The sequence below is a fragment of the Vipera ursinii genome, assembly GCF_947247035.1.
Source record: "Vipera ursinii genome assembly, chromosome: 2".
Taxonomy (NCBI): domain Eukaryota; kingdom Metazoa; phylum Chordata; class Lepidosauria; order Squamata; family Viperidae; genus Vipera; species Vipera ursinii.
The window spans coordinates 110,180,353-110,194,351 of record NC_139513.1 but is presented as its reverse complement, the minus strand read 5'-3'; the positions used below and the strand labels follow the sequence as shown (position 1 = coordinate 110,194,351).

The following is a 13,999-nucleotide window of genomic DNA, read 5'->3' as shown; positions in this document are numbered from 1 at the left end:
TTATGTCATCATTTGAAAAGGTTTCAGCTGAAGCCAGCTTTCTCAGGCTGGCAGTACACTGCAAATACACCAAGATTATAACTTCCAGAAATATCAATTAGCACAGCTAACTGGAAATTTTGAGAATTATAATCCCAACATATTTGAAGACCTAAGACTGACGTACATTAATTTCTATGCTTGTTTACCTATTATTTAAACATGTCCCCTGTTTTGTAAATTGGATAATAGTTATTACTTATTTATGGTACATAAACCAAGCAGGCACCTTTTATTTAAAAATGTAATAAAGTTGAAACCCTGTGGTGTGCTTGAATATAATTCAACTCGTCTTTCATTTTTTGAAAGATGTATATAAGCATGAAACAACACTGGGCGTTCATTCATTCTGTGAAGCAAATACCAAATAAGAAAATATGACTTTTTGTTTTGACAAGGCTTCTAGAAAAAGAGAAGTGAACTGAAGTCTAAATTTGCAGGAGGAGAGCAACCCCTGCTAAAATCCATTTGGATGGTTTCTCTTTACTCTTCAGGTTAAATGTCCAAATATAGGTAGGACCCCGTTGCCGTGTTTTATATACAGGACATGGATATACGTTGCGTGTGTCTTGCTTGTCAACAAGGATGGCTTTGATGAAAATAATCGGCATGGGTGGAGTCAAGTCCTTCAGTCTGGCATCAGCAATTAATCCAGTCTGCAAAGAATAATTTACAAAAATGAGATATTGCTAACTCTGCCTATTCTTCTTAAAGAGGTAAATCATTCTAAGCACAGAACATCATGAAAACACCATTTTGATTGCACTACCAAAATATTCATAACAGTCAGCTTCACACCAGAAGCATCACATTTGCCTCAAAGCAAGACATTTCACGGTTACACACTTAGAAGTGATTCGAAGTAAAATATTTTGCACACCCTACCCTTACTGCTGTGTCCAAAAGGTTCTGTGTGAAGTATGTTAATTTGTGCAGAGTTTTGAAAATTATGAAGCAACTATGTAATCACTTCTGTAGATATTTAACTGTTCCTTCAGAATTAGCAAAGTTTGAACTGCTTCAAAGAGGTTAATCCTTGTAAACATAAACCTGAACAATGAGTGAACCACAAGGCAGAGCAATTATAAAGTAACTGAAGTTTTCAGCAGTGTCTCATTAAATATCATCTGATTCTTGGAAACAGAAATCTAATCAAATATGACTAAGACACTCAACACTAGATGGAAGGTTTGCTTCTTCATGGTAATGCTAACAGCAGCTTCAGAGAGGGCAACTTAGGTGAAAAAAATATGACGCACATGTACACAGATTAAGCTCCTCTTCTCCCCATGCTGCTGCTCTGATCAGATTTGGACTTTTCTGCAGTTGTTTTTAATCAGACATTAAAACAGTGTGATATACTGCTTGAAAGGAAACTTTGCCTTTGCATGCAGTATTAGAAATACAAATTGGTCACTGAGTAGGCAAGCATAAACCAAACAACCGGCATCAATCTGGATTCAAAGAACAGCACCTATAAGTGCAGAGACTAGAATAGAAAGTGGAAAGAATTAGGGACTTCCAGTTTTGTGCGATAGGGACTGGTCAGAGGCTTGTGGATTCTCTGCACCCCTGCGGCTGATTTTGCCCTGCCAGGGGACCCTAAATGGGTCTACATCACCCCAGAGAGGCGGCAAAGAAAGAAGGGTGTTCCAGCGATTCTGGAATGGTGGTGGCTGTTCCGTTCGACTTGGGGAAAGCCTTCTAACCCGACAGGAGAAAGGCTGGCCATATTGCATCGACCAGCCCAAGCTACTAGCAACCGAAGTCCCAAAGCACTAACCAGCACAACTGTGAACAGCATGCTTGAAATTAGGTGAGGAATTCAATCTTCTCTTTTCTATTCTACATTTAATTTCCTGGAAAAGATCCCCAAGAAGCAAAATACCTCCAAAAGGGAAGGAGGGGGATTTCTGCCCCACCCTTATACTAATGGAAGCGGCAAATTAATCTTTTTATGGAGGATCAAAATATATGGAAGCTAAATAAATATAAACCCTGAAATTTAAAACTTAAATCTGGATAAATCTAAAATTTTTGAATGGTTAAGAATCTCATTCTAAAGATAATTGTTCATTTTGGAAATTGAAAAACAAATAGTTGCTGACTCCTATTGGTGGATGAAGACTATGACAGATATGACTTTAATACAAGACTTGGCAAAACCTGGGAAAAAGCTAATCTGTGTTTGTGACCTTCAAAACTTTAACAACAAAGAACAGCTGTGACAAAAAAGGACAATAATCTGGGCTGCAGACAAAGAAAGAACTATAAATTTCAGGGGGAAAAATCTTTTTTGAACTATTTGGATTACAAATATCTATTTAATTGGGACTCTAAAGCTATTTGCAGAGAAAAGAAAGGAAGAGAAAAACTCAAATTCTTGGCCATCATGGATCAGAGACATGTAGAAAGAACATATTAAGAAAACATAAATACTTCACAGGAGGAGATATATAACATACTGCAACTACCGGTAATTCAAACAACAATGACTTTAAACCCCAAAGAAATCCAAAATAACTTTTGAAAATATAAATCAATCTATTTCCAAGTTAACTCTACAACAAAAAAAATTCCCAGAAAACAACAGAGAAGGAGCAGATAAAACAGATAAATGGATATAGAATTGAGAATAGAGACTTAAAGATGGAACTTAACAAACCAAGGAAACATGATTTAATCCTAGTGAAAAAAAATTCACAAGAATCGGAAAAAACAACTTATCCCTTAAGACTACAAAATAAATCTGAGGAGAAGAAAACAGATGGGATAAAATGGACTGTAAAGATGTCAGGAACATCGGAGAGAAAGGAAATGATAAGAGAAGTGGAAAGAAAGAAAAAGAAAAAGATTTTCAACAAACATGGAAAGGCAGAAGCCCCGTACAAAGACACTTCATCTGATTTACTTTTTATATCTACAGTAACATTTATGAACATACAGAAAAACCTTTTGATTCAGCAAAATACATTGATTAAGAAAGATACTGGGCAAAGAAAAAAGACTAAAGTGGAAACCAAGAAAATAGTTGATGAGACTTACCAGAGAGAATACTTAAAAAAGAAACATTTGTTTGATTGAATATGGTTAAAGAAATAGAAAAGATTTGGAATATATATGTCATTCTAAGAGGGATGAAATCCCTAAATAATATAGTATTATTTTTTTTCCCTTTTTTATTCTCTTTCTTGATACGAGTAATATAAAAAAGTTGAAATGACTTAGATAAAGGAAATGTTTTAGATATTTAAATGTGATTGAATTTAAGAAAATTATAATGGATAAAAAATGTTTTGAATAAGAGTTAAAGGACTAGATGACTAGCTGTATTAAATGGAATATTTAAATATTAAACATATTTTTAATTATGTTAAAAAGAATAAGAAATTTTGGAAACAAATATATATTAGCTTAGGTGGGATATATATTTTAAGTAGTAGGTTTATTTATTATGTTTCTTTACTCTTATTCTCCTTTCTCTTTTTTCACTATTTTATCTATTCCTTAAGAAATGTAAAAGTGTGAGATGGTTCATATGGAAAAAATAGAGTTAAATGTTATTAATTTTTGAGAAAATCTTAACCGGTAAGAATACCTAAAATTTGATAGGAGAAACAAATTAAAATAAGGACTGTAACAGGATCTATGATAAGGCAACCAGATTGATTGGATAGAAAAGAAATATTATATTGATGTGATTATTATTTTTAGGAATATTGAGAAAAAATATATAGTTAATTGTTATCTATCAAAACAATAAGAATTGTATTAACTCAATGTTTGCAAAAGATGATATTTTGAGAAAAGAGGAAATTAACTAAAACCATTATGTGGATTATGGATTATAGAAATCAATTGTTAGTGACTGTTTTACAAATGTAAACCCAGACAACACACTGTTCACCAATTATTAGGTGATTTATGGTTTTAAAAAATCAATAAAATATATTACAAAAAAAAGAAAGTGGAAAGAATCACAGAATTATATGATTATATTTATTTATCAAATTGATTGCCTGCCCATCTTACCTCAGGGTAATTCTGGGCAGCTTATGGAATTATATTGTAATTATATTGCCTAGCCAAAATAGGTAGTCCTCAACTTACGATCATGACTGAGCCCAAAATTTATGTTGCTAAGTGAGAAAGCTGTTAAGTGAATTTTGCCCCATTTTATGACTTTTCTTGCCACATTTGTTAATGAATCTGGTTTCCCCCACTGACTGCTTGTCAGACGATTGCAAAAGGTGATCACATGACCCCAGGAGACTGCAACCATCACAAATATGAATCAGTTGTCAAGCATCTGAATGTAAATCACGTGACCATGGGGATGCTGCAATGGTCATAAGTGTGAAAAATGGTCATAAGTCACTTTTTTCTGTGCCATTGTAACTTTGAATGGTCACTAAGCAAAATGTTGTAAGTTGAGAACTAGCTATATAGAAACATGGAAAGCAGAGATGAGCAAAGCTATTAAAATTATATCCCACAAATCACTGTTTCCTCTGGTATCTAAGCACCTCCACCTTTCCAACCAATGATTAAAGATAGCTAATGAAGATGGAGGAGGAATCCCTGCATGGATAATTAATGGAGAAACAGGAAATTCACTAACATTCAATTCTTGTTTTTGCCTTAATTAAGACAATGCTTATTCTCCAGAATATACCCTTCCATTAGCTAGAAGGCAAGGGCAACCTGATGATTAATTAGCAATACAGACCAAAATGAAAAGGATGGTGTAGACGCCTTGGCTGAACTAAATAGGTAAAGTCCCACCTGAGAATGTATACACGACTCTAAACTTTTGTGCTTTAGAATGTCTTGGAAATCTCTCTTTAAATCCTGTTTTTGAAGCACAAATTTGCTTCCATAAAGTTTTCTTTTGTTTTCATTTAAATACACCAAATTAAAAAAAAGCTTTCAGGTCGCTGGCCAGGCCTAAACCTGGTATAAAGAAATTCTAGACTATGCCTTTGGGGAGCAATTCCACTTTAGCAAGATATTTCCTTTTAAAGTGATGGCTACAGTCAAAGCTGACAGTTCCCCTCCCATCCTTTCCAAAGATTAATTTCTAGTGGATATGTATCCCAGAAATATTGGCTACACATTGCACAGTAACTAATTTTTAAACTGTCATCCATTGGACCCACACAAGAATACAAACGTTGCTACTGGAAGAAAAATCAGCAGCTTTACTTTAACACAAAAATGCTTTTATATTCTCATCACATACATCCCTAGTTGGAAAAAGACATGTTTAAACACTAAGAAAGAACATATTTTTATGTTTTTGTTTCACAGCAAAACATATCTATAGAAAATGACTTTAAAATAGTTATTGTTTGTTCTTGTCAAAGATCAGTGGAAGTCCCCACTGAGTTTGCCTCAACTGCAGGGCCGATGAGCTCAAAGGGGAAATGTGGTTTTTTTTTGGGGGGGGGAGAGAATTGATCCTCATATGTCTGAATAGTTAAATTCTTCTTCAGTGAAGTAGCCAGAACATCTTTTGAGATTTCTTTTCATGTCCCAGAATCAAGCTATTGGGTAACTCGTGTATTCTTGCATTGTAGAATTCAGTACACACAAATGGGAGTTTAACTTTAACTTTGGGAAGCCACCTATTTTGTGTGTGTGTGTGTGTGTGTGAGAGAGAGAGAGAGAGAGAGAGAGAGAGAGAGAGAGAGAGAGAGAGAGAGAGAGAGAGAGAGAGAGAGAGAGAGAGAGAGAGAGAGAGAGAGAGGGAGAGGGAGAGAGAGAGAGAGAAGGGTTAGTTAGTTCTTATAATATTAGTTGCTTATAATATTTCTGCTGTTAAAGTTGGCAAGAAGCAGATGATTACGAATAGCTGGTATAGTCTCTCAAATGTTGCTTAGATATTTTTTAAAATTAAATTTTAGTTTATTAAGTGGTCTTTTTAGTGTATTACCCATACCTTGGGAAAGGCAGAGTCTAGGGGAGCTATGGAGAACCTTTACATTATTACAAAATCTGCCTTTCCCAAAGTTTCATTTTATTGTTTTCATTGTTCATCTGTGTTCATTTTGGTGTTTAGATTTTGGGGGCAGGTGTGTACATTAAGATTGCACTAAAAGGTGTGTGATGGCAAAAAGTTTAGGAACCCTTGCTCTAGAGTGACACAACATCTGAAGGGCAATGATTAAGGGGAAAATATCCGAGAAAAACAATCAAATACAGTAGTTATAGGTCCTTCATCCTCCAGGTGGACTTTGAAGAGGAAAGCTCTGAGAAAGGGGCTGGGCTATCAGCTCAGCAGAAACTGCCTGATAGAAATTGCTTGGAGTGTAGCCATGTTTACAAAAATGATTCCCAAAAAACACAAGAGCCTGAAAAAAAGAGATCAAGAGAAGAATGGTGTTCTTCCCAGCTTTTGCTGTTCCTCTGTTTCTAGTTTTCATCCAGGTTGTACCTTACTCTGATTGCTGGACCAGAGCATCATGATTAATCTGCCATTCATTCAAGTATCTTGTCCTTTTTACAGGAAATTAAATGCCACCCTTCATTGTTCTACCTTCTCAGGCCCAGCATTTTTCAGCTTATGCTTACACCTTTCGGAAAGCCCCATTAGGCCCCCAGCCTTGGAGCTGCAAGCCTTGGTTTCTCTTGCTGGGGCTCATGCAAGGTCAAAATCTGAGCAATGAGATGGCTCTGACCTGACACTCTGATATGGACAAAGCTAAAGAATAAAAGTAAGACATTGATTGGAATGCTTCAGAAATGGGATAAGAGCCAAGAAGCTTTTTAGCTTCAAGTCGAACAGCACCAGCTGTTCCTTTGGCAACGCTTTTCTGTGTTTCTTGCCAAAAATAAAGAGTTGTGGAGTGGGAGGTAGGAGAAGTGTAATGCACAATATAATGCAGGTGTGATGCCTGTGGAAATGCAAATTCTGATGTCAGTAAATTACACACACAAATTTTGCCTGCTTCTCTTTAAAGCATGGGATTTTGAAATGCGTGTTCAGGATCTCTGGTGGGAAGAGGATAAAAAAATAAAAGTTCACTAAGAACCCAATGATTAGAACAATTCCAAAATATTTTACATTAAGTCCAATTTTGTCGAACAATTGTTTTCAGCATACTTGCTTTGGTTCCATTCATTCAATTTAACCTATTTCTCAACCACGTCCTGGATGATTGAAAGTAGTGTAATCAAGCCCTGCAATTTCTTTTTAAAATCCAAAATGGCTCCTGTGCTGCTTTCAAAAATACCTCCTATACTACTAGGACATTAAAATAGTCTCCATTGGTGCCAACTGTCAATTGGGAAAATTAGAGGGGAGGGCTCAGGATCATAGAAGAGATGGGGTGAAGATAGCAACTGAAGAGAAACTAAGCTTCCTAAAGAAGTTGGACCCACAGTGGCAAATGAAGATCCAGATTAGGCCTGCACTCTAGAGACGTCCCCTGCCTGCTTTATAAGCTCCTTAAACTTATATCTCTATAGGCTGATGGGGCTGGACAGTTCTCTGGGGCCCAAGCTCGGTAGCCATCTAGCCAAAGAACTACAAAGAGCCTTTGGAGTTAAAAAAAAATTGGGCGCGGTTCTTTCCGATCTGCCATCAATGTCTCACAAATAAAAAGCACAGAGGAACTCTTTTGAGGTCTCTGCTTCTTGTTTAGCTATCTGGCACAGATTTCTTCCTAACTGAACATGCTGCAAGCTGCAGCACAGAAATGAAAACCCATTAAAAAGTGTAAAAGCAAAAGCTAGGTAAAGCGAATTGGTAAAGCGTTGAGGTTTATCCTCCCCGTCCACATTACCACCACCACCTTCTGCTACGTGTTTTATTTGCCACTTGAAACAGTGATCAGCTTGAAAGCTGGCTTTAAACATTTCACACACTTTTTGTTTTTTTAATGCAACCTTGCCAGTTCTTGATTATGTTTTTTAACTTAATCCATCTACAGTATCTCTAAATGATGAATTCCAGGAAAATATCAATTTTGTACTTGTAGAAGTGGGCTATGAATATGCACAGCAGAGCTCTTATCCCAGTTAAGAGACAAATTGTATACTTCCTGGAGGTAAGTTTGAATTCTCCTCAGAGAAGTAGCAAATCTAAGTTAATGGTGAGCCACAGTCTTGGCCATACGCAGTCTAATTATTCTGGGACTTTTTTTTTCCACAATAAGGTGACTTATCAAGTAGCAGCAACCCTTCAATCTTTGCATTTACCTGCATATCCCAGCGTGCACCCTCCATGAACAAGCCATGAATATATGCACCTTCCCGTGGAGGACTGGTGAACTCTTCACGATTCCTCTTAGTCACATCACATTGCAGCGTCATTTTGTCCAGAGGCCACTCATTTTTTCGGGCCATGGACTGCATTATGGCTGTCAAGAAAGACTGTGGGTTAAAGAATCCCGCCAGCCACACCACAGATGGTAGCATGAAGTCTCCTATCCATGTTTCAAGCTCTCTGATGCGATTGAGGAGGTCGGTGAACCAACTGCCTAAACCAGACATGGAAGGATAAGCTCTCCTGGTCCATGATTCAGGCACCATATCTAAGAAGATGGCATTCTGTAAAGTCTCCATATCATTGGTCATGGTTAATTCACCCTAAAACACGTAGGAAAAAGTAGCATGACAGACACAGGACAGCTTTCAGTCAAAATGCACTAAACATGGGAAAATAGCACATTTAGTAGAATTTGCAGTAGCTCTGAAAATAATTCACCCTTCAGTTTCAAACAAAGGTAGAGAACTAGAAAATCAACTAGTTTTAACAACTTGAAAAACTCCTAAAATAACTGGGAGATATTCGTGGAATAATTTAGATACTTCTGCTATATCACAAGCTTTTATCATTATTTGATTTAATTGACAATATTTTTGGGGTTTTGCTGGGTTTTTAAAATTGTTTTTAAATGCAAACTATTTTCTGTATATTTATTTATTATGTATTTATCCCACCTTTTATTATTTGTATAAATAACACAAGGTAGTGAGCATTTATAACTTTCTTTCTTTTCCTATTTTCCCCACAACAACAACTGGTGAGCTGGATTGAAAGAAAGTGACTGGCCCAAAGTCACCAAGTTGCCTTTATACCTGAGGCAGGACTAGAATTCACAATCCACTATTTACATTTATTTATTTACATGGGTTTATATGTACTTTTTTATAACATTTGCTTTCTAATGGTAGGCTACCCCTCATGAACTGAGTGATTTCCTGTCATCTCTAAACTGTCTTCAAAATTGCACAAAAATCGGGGGCGGGGGGAAGAGTCTGTACCTTCAGTCCCAGGTCCAGCTCTCTCAGCGACCGCTTAATCTCCCAAGTGAGAAAGTTCATGCGTTCACATTCCTGGAAGGCAACCACTATGTATGGTGTTCTCTCTTCAACTTTGGCCATCAGCTCAGGTATATTAAACTCATCCGCTAATTTCTCCAGGATATCATCAAGCAGCGCCTTCACCTATATTCCAGAGTGAGGAAATATTGCTGAAACTTACTTACACAAGTTATTTAACAACTTGAACTAGGCTTAGAGAAGTTAATTTCCCCTTATTGAAGAAAAGCTGAGTCAGTCCAAGCTTGGCTCTTTTAATCAAGCCATCTGACAGACTATTAACATCTACAAGCATTCATAGAGGTTCCATGTACATAAATGGTTTTGAAAACGGCCACACATTATGCAGATATTCTTTTTTTATTATTATTCTCTGTGCCTATGCCTCAATTTCAGATTAGGGCTGTTCTCATCTGAATATAGATGAAGTTATAAAAGGAAGCGGGGGGGAAGAAACATTGGATCAGACTTTATTGAACCTCCTTAAGAGTCATTTTATTCAGTAATTGTCAAATGCAATAATTCAGAGGCATTGGTTCTCTGTTTTTATTTTATTGTGGATGTTTCTTTTGCTTCAAGCCACAATTTGGCAGCATCTCTGCCCAAACTAGACTATAAGACTCAATTGTTGGCAGGATCTGGAACTAGGACTAGAAGGGCTACTGCCAAAAGAGAGTGAGGAAAGCACAGGGTGAAGATCCCAGGCACCAACCTTCCTAGACAAGAGGCTAGATCAGTGGAGTTTGAGTATCTGAGCAGCATTAAGTCTTAACATATACCCGATTAAATGTTCAGTCTGTCTGCCAGTGATTCAAAAGAATTGTGAGCAGAACTAGGGGACTAATAAGCTCCATCTGAGGTGAGGGGCAAGTGGAGATTGAAGCCCCAACTTCTCAGATATCAAAAAGAAACTCTCTCAAGGCCCTGAGGATTTGTACCAATGGTAACATAGGTGTAGGAGATAACCAGGCTGTGCCTGAGGAGGGGTCGGGGAATCAAATGCATCATCAGTCTTGAGTCCCTTCACGCCCATAAGAGATCTAAGACCAGCCTACCTTGAAGTCTGTTGATTCTTACATACCACTAATTTGCTTCGACCATTATTAGTTCAAATTCTCGTAGGGAGCTTTAGCTTGCAATAAACCTATACATTTGTTTGAATTGCCTGATTTTCTATACTTGACACTAGGAAGGGTGTGAAATCTGTACACAAATTGGATTGGTTGCAAGGTGAAGCTCAGCTGGTACTCCAATAATACTTCAGTCAGTCTTAGGCTGATAGTGACATGGATGGCAATATGACAGAAAGCATCATATACACATAATCCTCGCTTAATGACCATAGCTTAGCAAATGTTCAAAGTTACAAGGGACCTCTCCAGAGCTACATGTGACCAAGTTCCAAAGTTCCAACAGCCACACCCCCTCCTGCCTGGTCACATGGTCACATTTTGGGTGCTTGGCAACTGGTTCGTATTTATAGCCATTTGCAATATACTGCACTCACAAGACCTCAATTTTCAATGTTTTTGGCCAATTTCCATCATTTGCTTCCAGTTTCTAGCAAAAAATGCTCACTGTAGAAAATGGATTGACTTAACAACTTTGGCATTCACTTAATAACTATTACAGGGTTGTAAAAACGGGCAGAGTCATGTGGTGACTCATATCTCCTATAGCCATGTTAACGACCACCATGATTTACAACTATAATTCTGGGCTCAATTATGATCATAAATCAGGGACTTTCTGAAGACCATTTCAGAGAAAGAGAGACTTCCGATTTGGTAGCAGTGTCAAACCTGGGCAGTTTCCCCAACCTGCAAGCCAGGTAACTGCACTGGTGGTGTCCTTGGTCTCCAGATGCTGATGACTAATGCCAGATCTGTCTGTAATAAATGGAACTATTTTGGAGAGCATTCTCTTAAGTTCATGCACTATACCATCTGTTATTCTATTTTAATATGGCTAAATTGTATACTTGTTTTAAGGGTGTTATGACTGTTACTTAATCAATTATTTTAACCACAGTGTAAATGTTTTATACATTCGTCTAAATGATGTTATATAGGCCACCAAGAGTTGATACGTCGCCGTGGGATACAAATGTAATCAATCAATTTTAACGTAAATCATTGCATCATGCTACACACTCTGCAAGAAATATAGCTTAATTGCCAGATTTTGGATGAGTTGGGTGATAATGTAATTAGTATCCACTAAATGAGACAGAAGGAGCTTCAACTTTCCTCCTAATATACTTTGAAGTATTCCCAGAAAACTACAGAAACTGCACCTCCATTTCACAGTCCATCATTTCTCATCAGTCAGAACTAATAATCACAAATCAGAAACTGGGTAAATCCATCCAAATTTTTGTTCCTACAATAAGGGTATGTGATTTCTTTCCTGATATTTTTTTCAGTGGTATGCCAGGAGCCACATTCCCAAAAATAGTGGGAGAAAGAGGAAGCAGGACAAAACTAAATTTGAAGAGAACCCCATAAAGAAATATGATGCAACAAAACCCTCATGTTCGTGTTAACAAGAATGAATATTGAAAAATAAATGCCTGATAACAGAAGTAATGTAGAGCAGGGCTTTTCAACCTTTTCACCCATCGTACCACTTTTAGGATATGGCAACATCCAAGTACCACCAGTCGCCTAGCAAGGTGTCAAAAACTTGACCAAAAAAAGGGAAAAAAGTGAGGAAGTACAGGTAGTCCTCAACTTACAACAGTTCACTTAGTGACTGTTCAAAATTACAATGGCACTGAAAAAGTGCCCCGCAAGCCACAGCCGAGCAAAACACCTGCCTGCCTGACCGGCGGCGCTCTTCCTCCTGTCCGAGGTTTTAATTGTTGTGAGCATTTCTGTTGAGGATTGGCAGGGGGGTGGGGTAGGGGGGTTGGTTTTTATTTCCCCCTGTCTGCTGGGTGGTTGCAGGAGGTTTTAGTCACTTCACACGACCCTGGGACACTGTGACTGTCATAAACATGAGTCAGTTGCCAAGCATCTGAATGTAAATCACAAGACCCTGGAGATGCTGCAACATTCCAGCTGATTCGCGCTTCTTCTGGGCTCAGCAGAAGTGCCAGGATCAACGGCGAACTCCAGCTGGAGCCTGGCGCTGATCCTGGCGCTTCCGCTGAGCGCTGACAGCCCTGCAGCTCCAGCCGTCTCTTACTCAGGCTTGTGCAGTGCTGCCACCGGTTCAGCTCATTCCCCTCCCCTGCTACCACTTTTCTAGGATGGTCTCGTACCACCTGCCAGGTGCCAATGTACCACAGGTGGTACCCGTACCACTGGTTGAAAAGCCCTGATGTAGAGCAGCAGTAACAAATAATTACTGATAGTTTTATTTTGCTTGACTGGGCAAAGCAACAATCAGATTTTCCAAAGAAATGAGTTTGTACATATCCTCCACATTCTGTGAGAAAAACGCCCTATCAAACAATATCCAACAAGATATCCAGATTACAACTATCCCAACATTCTGTTGGTAACTCTGAACTGTGCAGTAAAATCCAAGATTTTTTCAATTAGCAAATTATAAATAACTAGGTTAACTAATCTGACTACGTAGCTTTTATTTGGAGTTCAGTATGTGCACTTGTTTTCATCTCCTAGTTTTCTTGGGACACTGCAACCATTGTAAATAGATGAAATGGATGCTGGTTGCGAAGCATCTGAATTTTGGTCACATGACCATGAGTATGCTGTGATAGTTGTAAATGCAAGGGCCAATTATAAATCACTTTTTCCAGTGCCTTTGTAACTTCAGTCAGTAAATGAATGCTGCAAGTTGAGGACAATCTGCCCATCCTGTCTAGCTAAAGTTCCTAGCAGTGTCCTATACCTGCAGTTTTCCATCATTGCTGAATGTCCTAAAGAAGTCCCACAGGCTCTCTGCAAAGAGGGGCTTGCTTCATCAAGGACTGAGGCTCTGTCCTTTCCCAGATCAAATTTGCATTCTTTTCCTGGATGCTGTAGCAGCAAGCATGCTTCTTCCATCTCTGTAAGTAAATCCTATTTATACCTGCAACATACTGTACTAGTTTTCTTTAAGAGCCTATTTGTACTTCTGCTGTTATTTAGAATAACAAATCAGCAGAGGTCAAGAAAGCCTACTTCTATATTATGCCTGCTAAGAGCATGATAGAGAATGTAAAGCTCCGGGATCTTCCCTAGAACTCATGATGCCTTCTCAGTAATGTGACTATCTGGCTAACAGTGAACTCCCTGTGAGAGCATCTCATGGCCTGAATGTCTTGGGGATGAAATGAGATCGGATAAAATAAAATCATCTACATGGAAAGGAAACAAGTATGTCCTCCTCACTCACCTTCTCTTCCCGAGTGGTTCCTACACCTTCTCCAAGATTAGTGTCTCGAGGCTGTAGTTCCAAAACAGTACGGAAAAGCTTCTCTGATGTTTGGGTTAAGAAGCCAATTTCTGCATTGGGGTGGAGGCCATACAGATATGGAGATTCAGGAGGTAGAGCATCATCTATATACTAGGCAGTAAAATGATATATACACTCAGCAAGTGACAAGTATCACATAATTGTTCATTCATTCATTCATTCATATTTATATAGCCACCCATCAAGTCAAGTGACTCTGAATGGC

General features: G+C 38.1%; 1 protein-coding gene across 1 annotated transcript in view; it reads right to left on the bottom strand.

Moving 5' to 3' along the window:
- Nucleotides 1-467: 467 nt before the first annotated feature.
- Nucleotides 468-13,999, bottom strand: part of DNAH9 (dynein axonemal heavy chain 9) — a gene marked incomplete at both ends in the record, with an annotated part of 237,237 nt that continues 223,705 nt past the window's right edge. Inside the window, 4 exons of the mRNA XM_083352326.1 lie at nt 468-695; nt 8,242-8,631; nt 9,310-9,492; nt 13,714-13,884. Of these exons, the coding sequence (XP_083208452.1) occupies nt 468-695; nt 8,242-8,631; nt 9,310-9,492; nt 13,714-13,884 (972 nt within the window). The remainder of the gene's footprint in view (nt 696-8,241; nt 8,632-9,309; nt 9,493-13,713; nt 13,885-13,999) is intronic.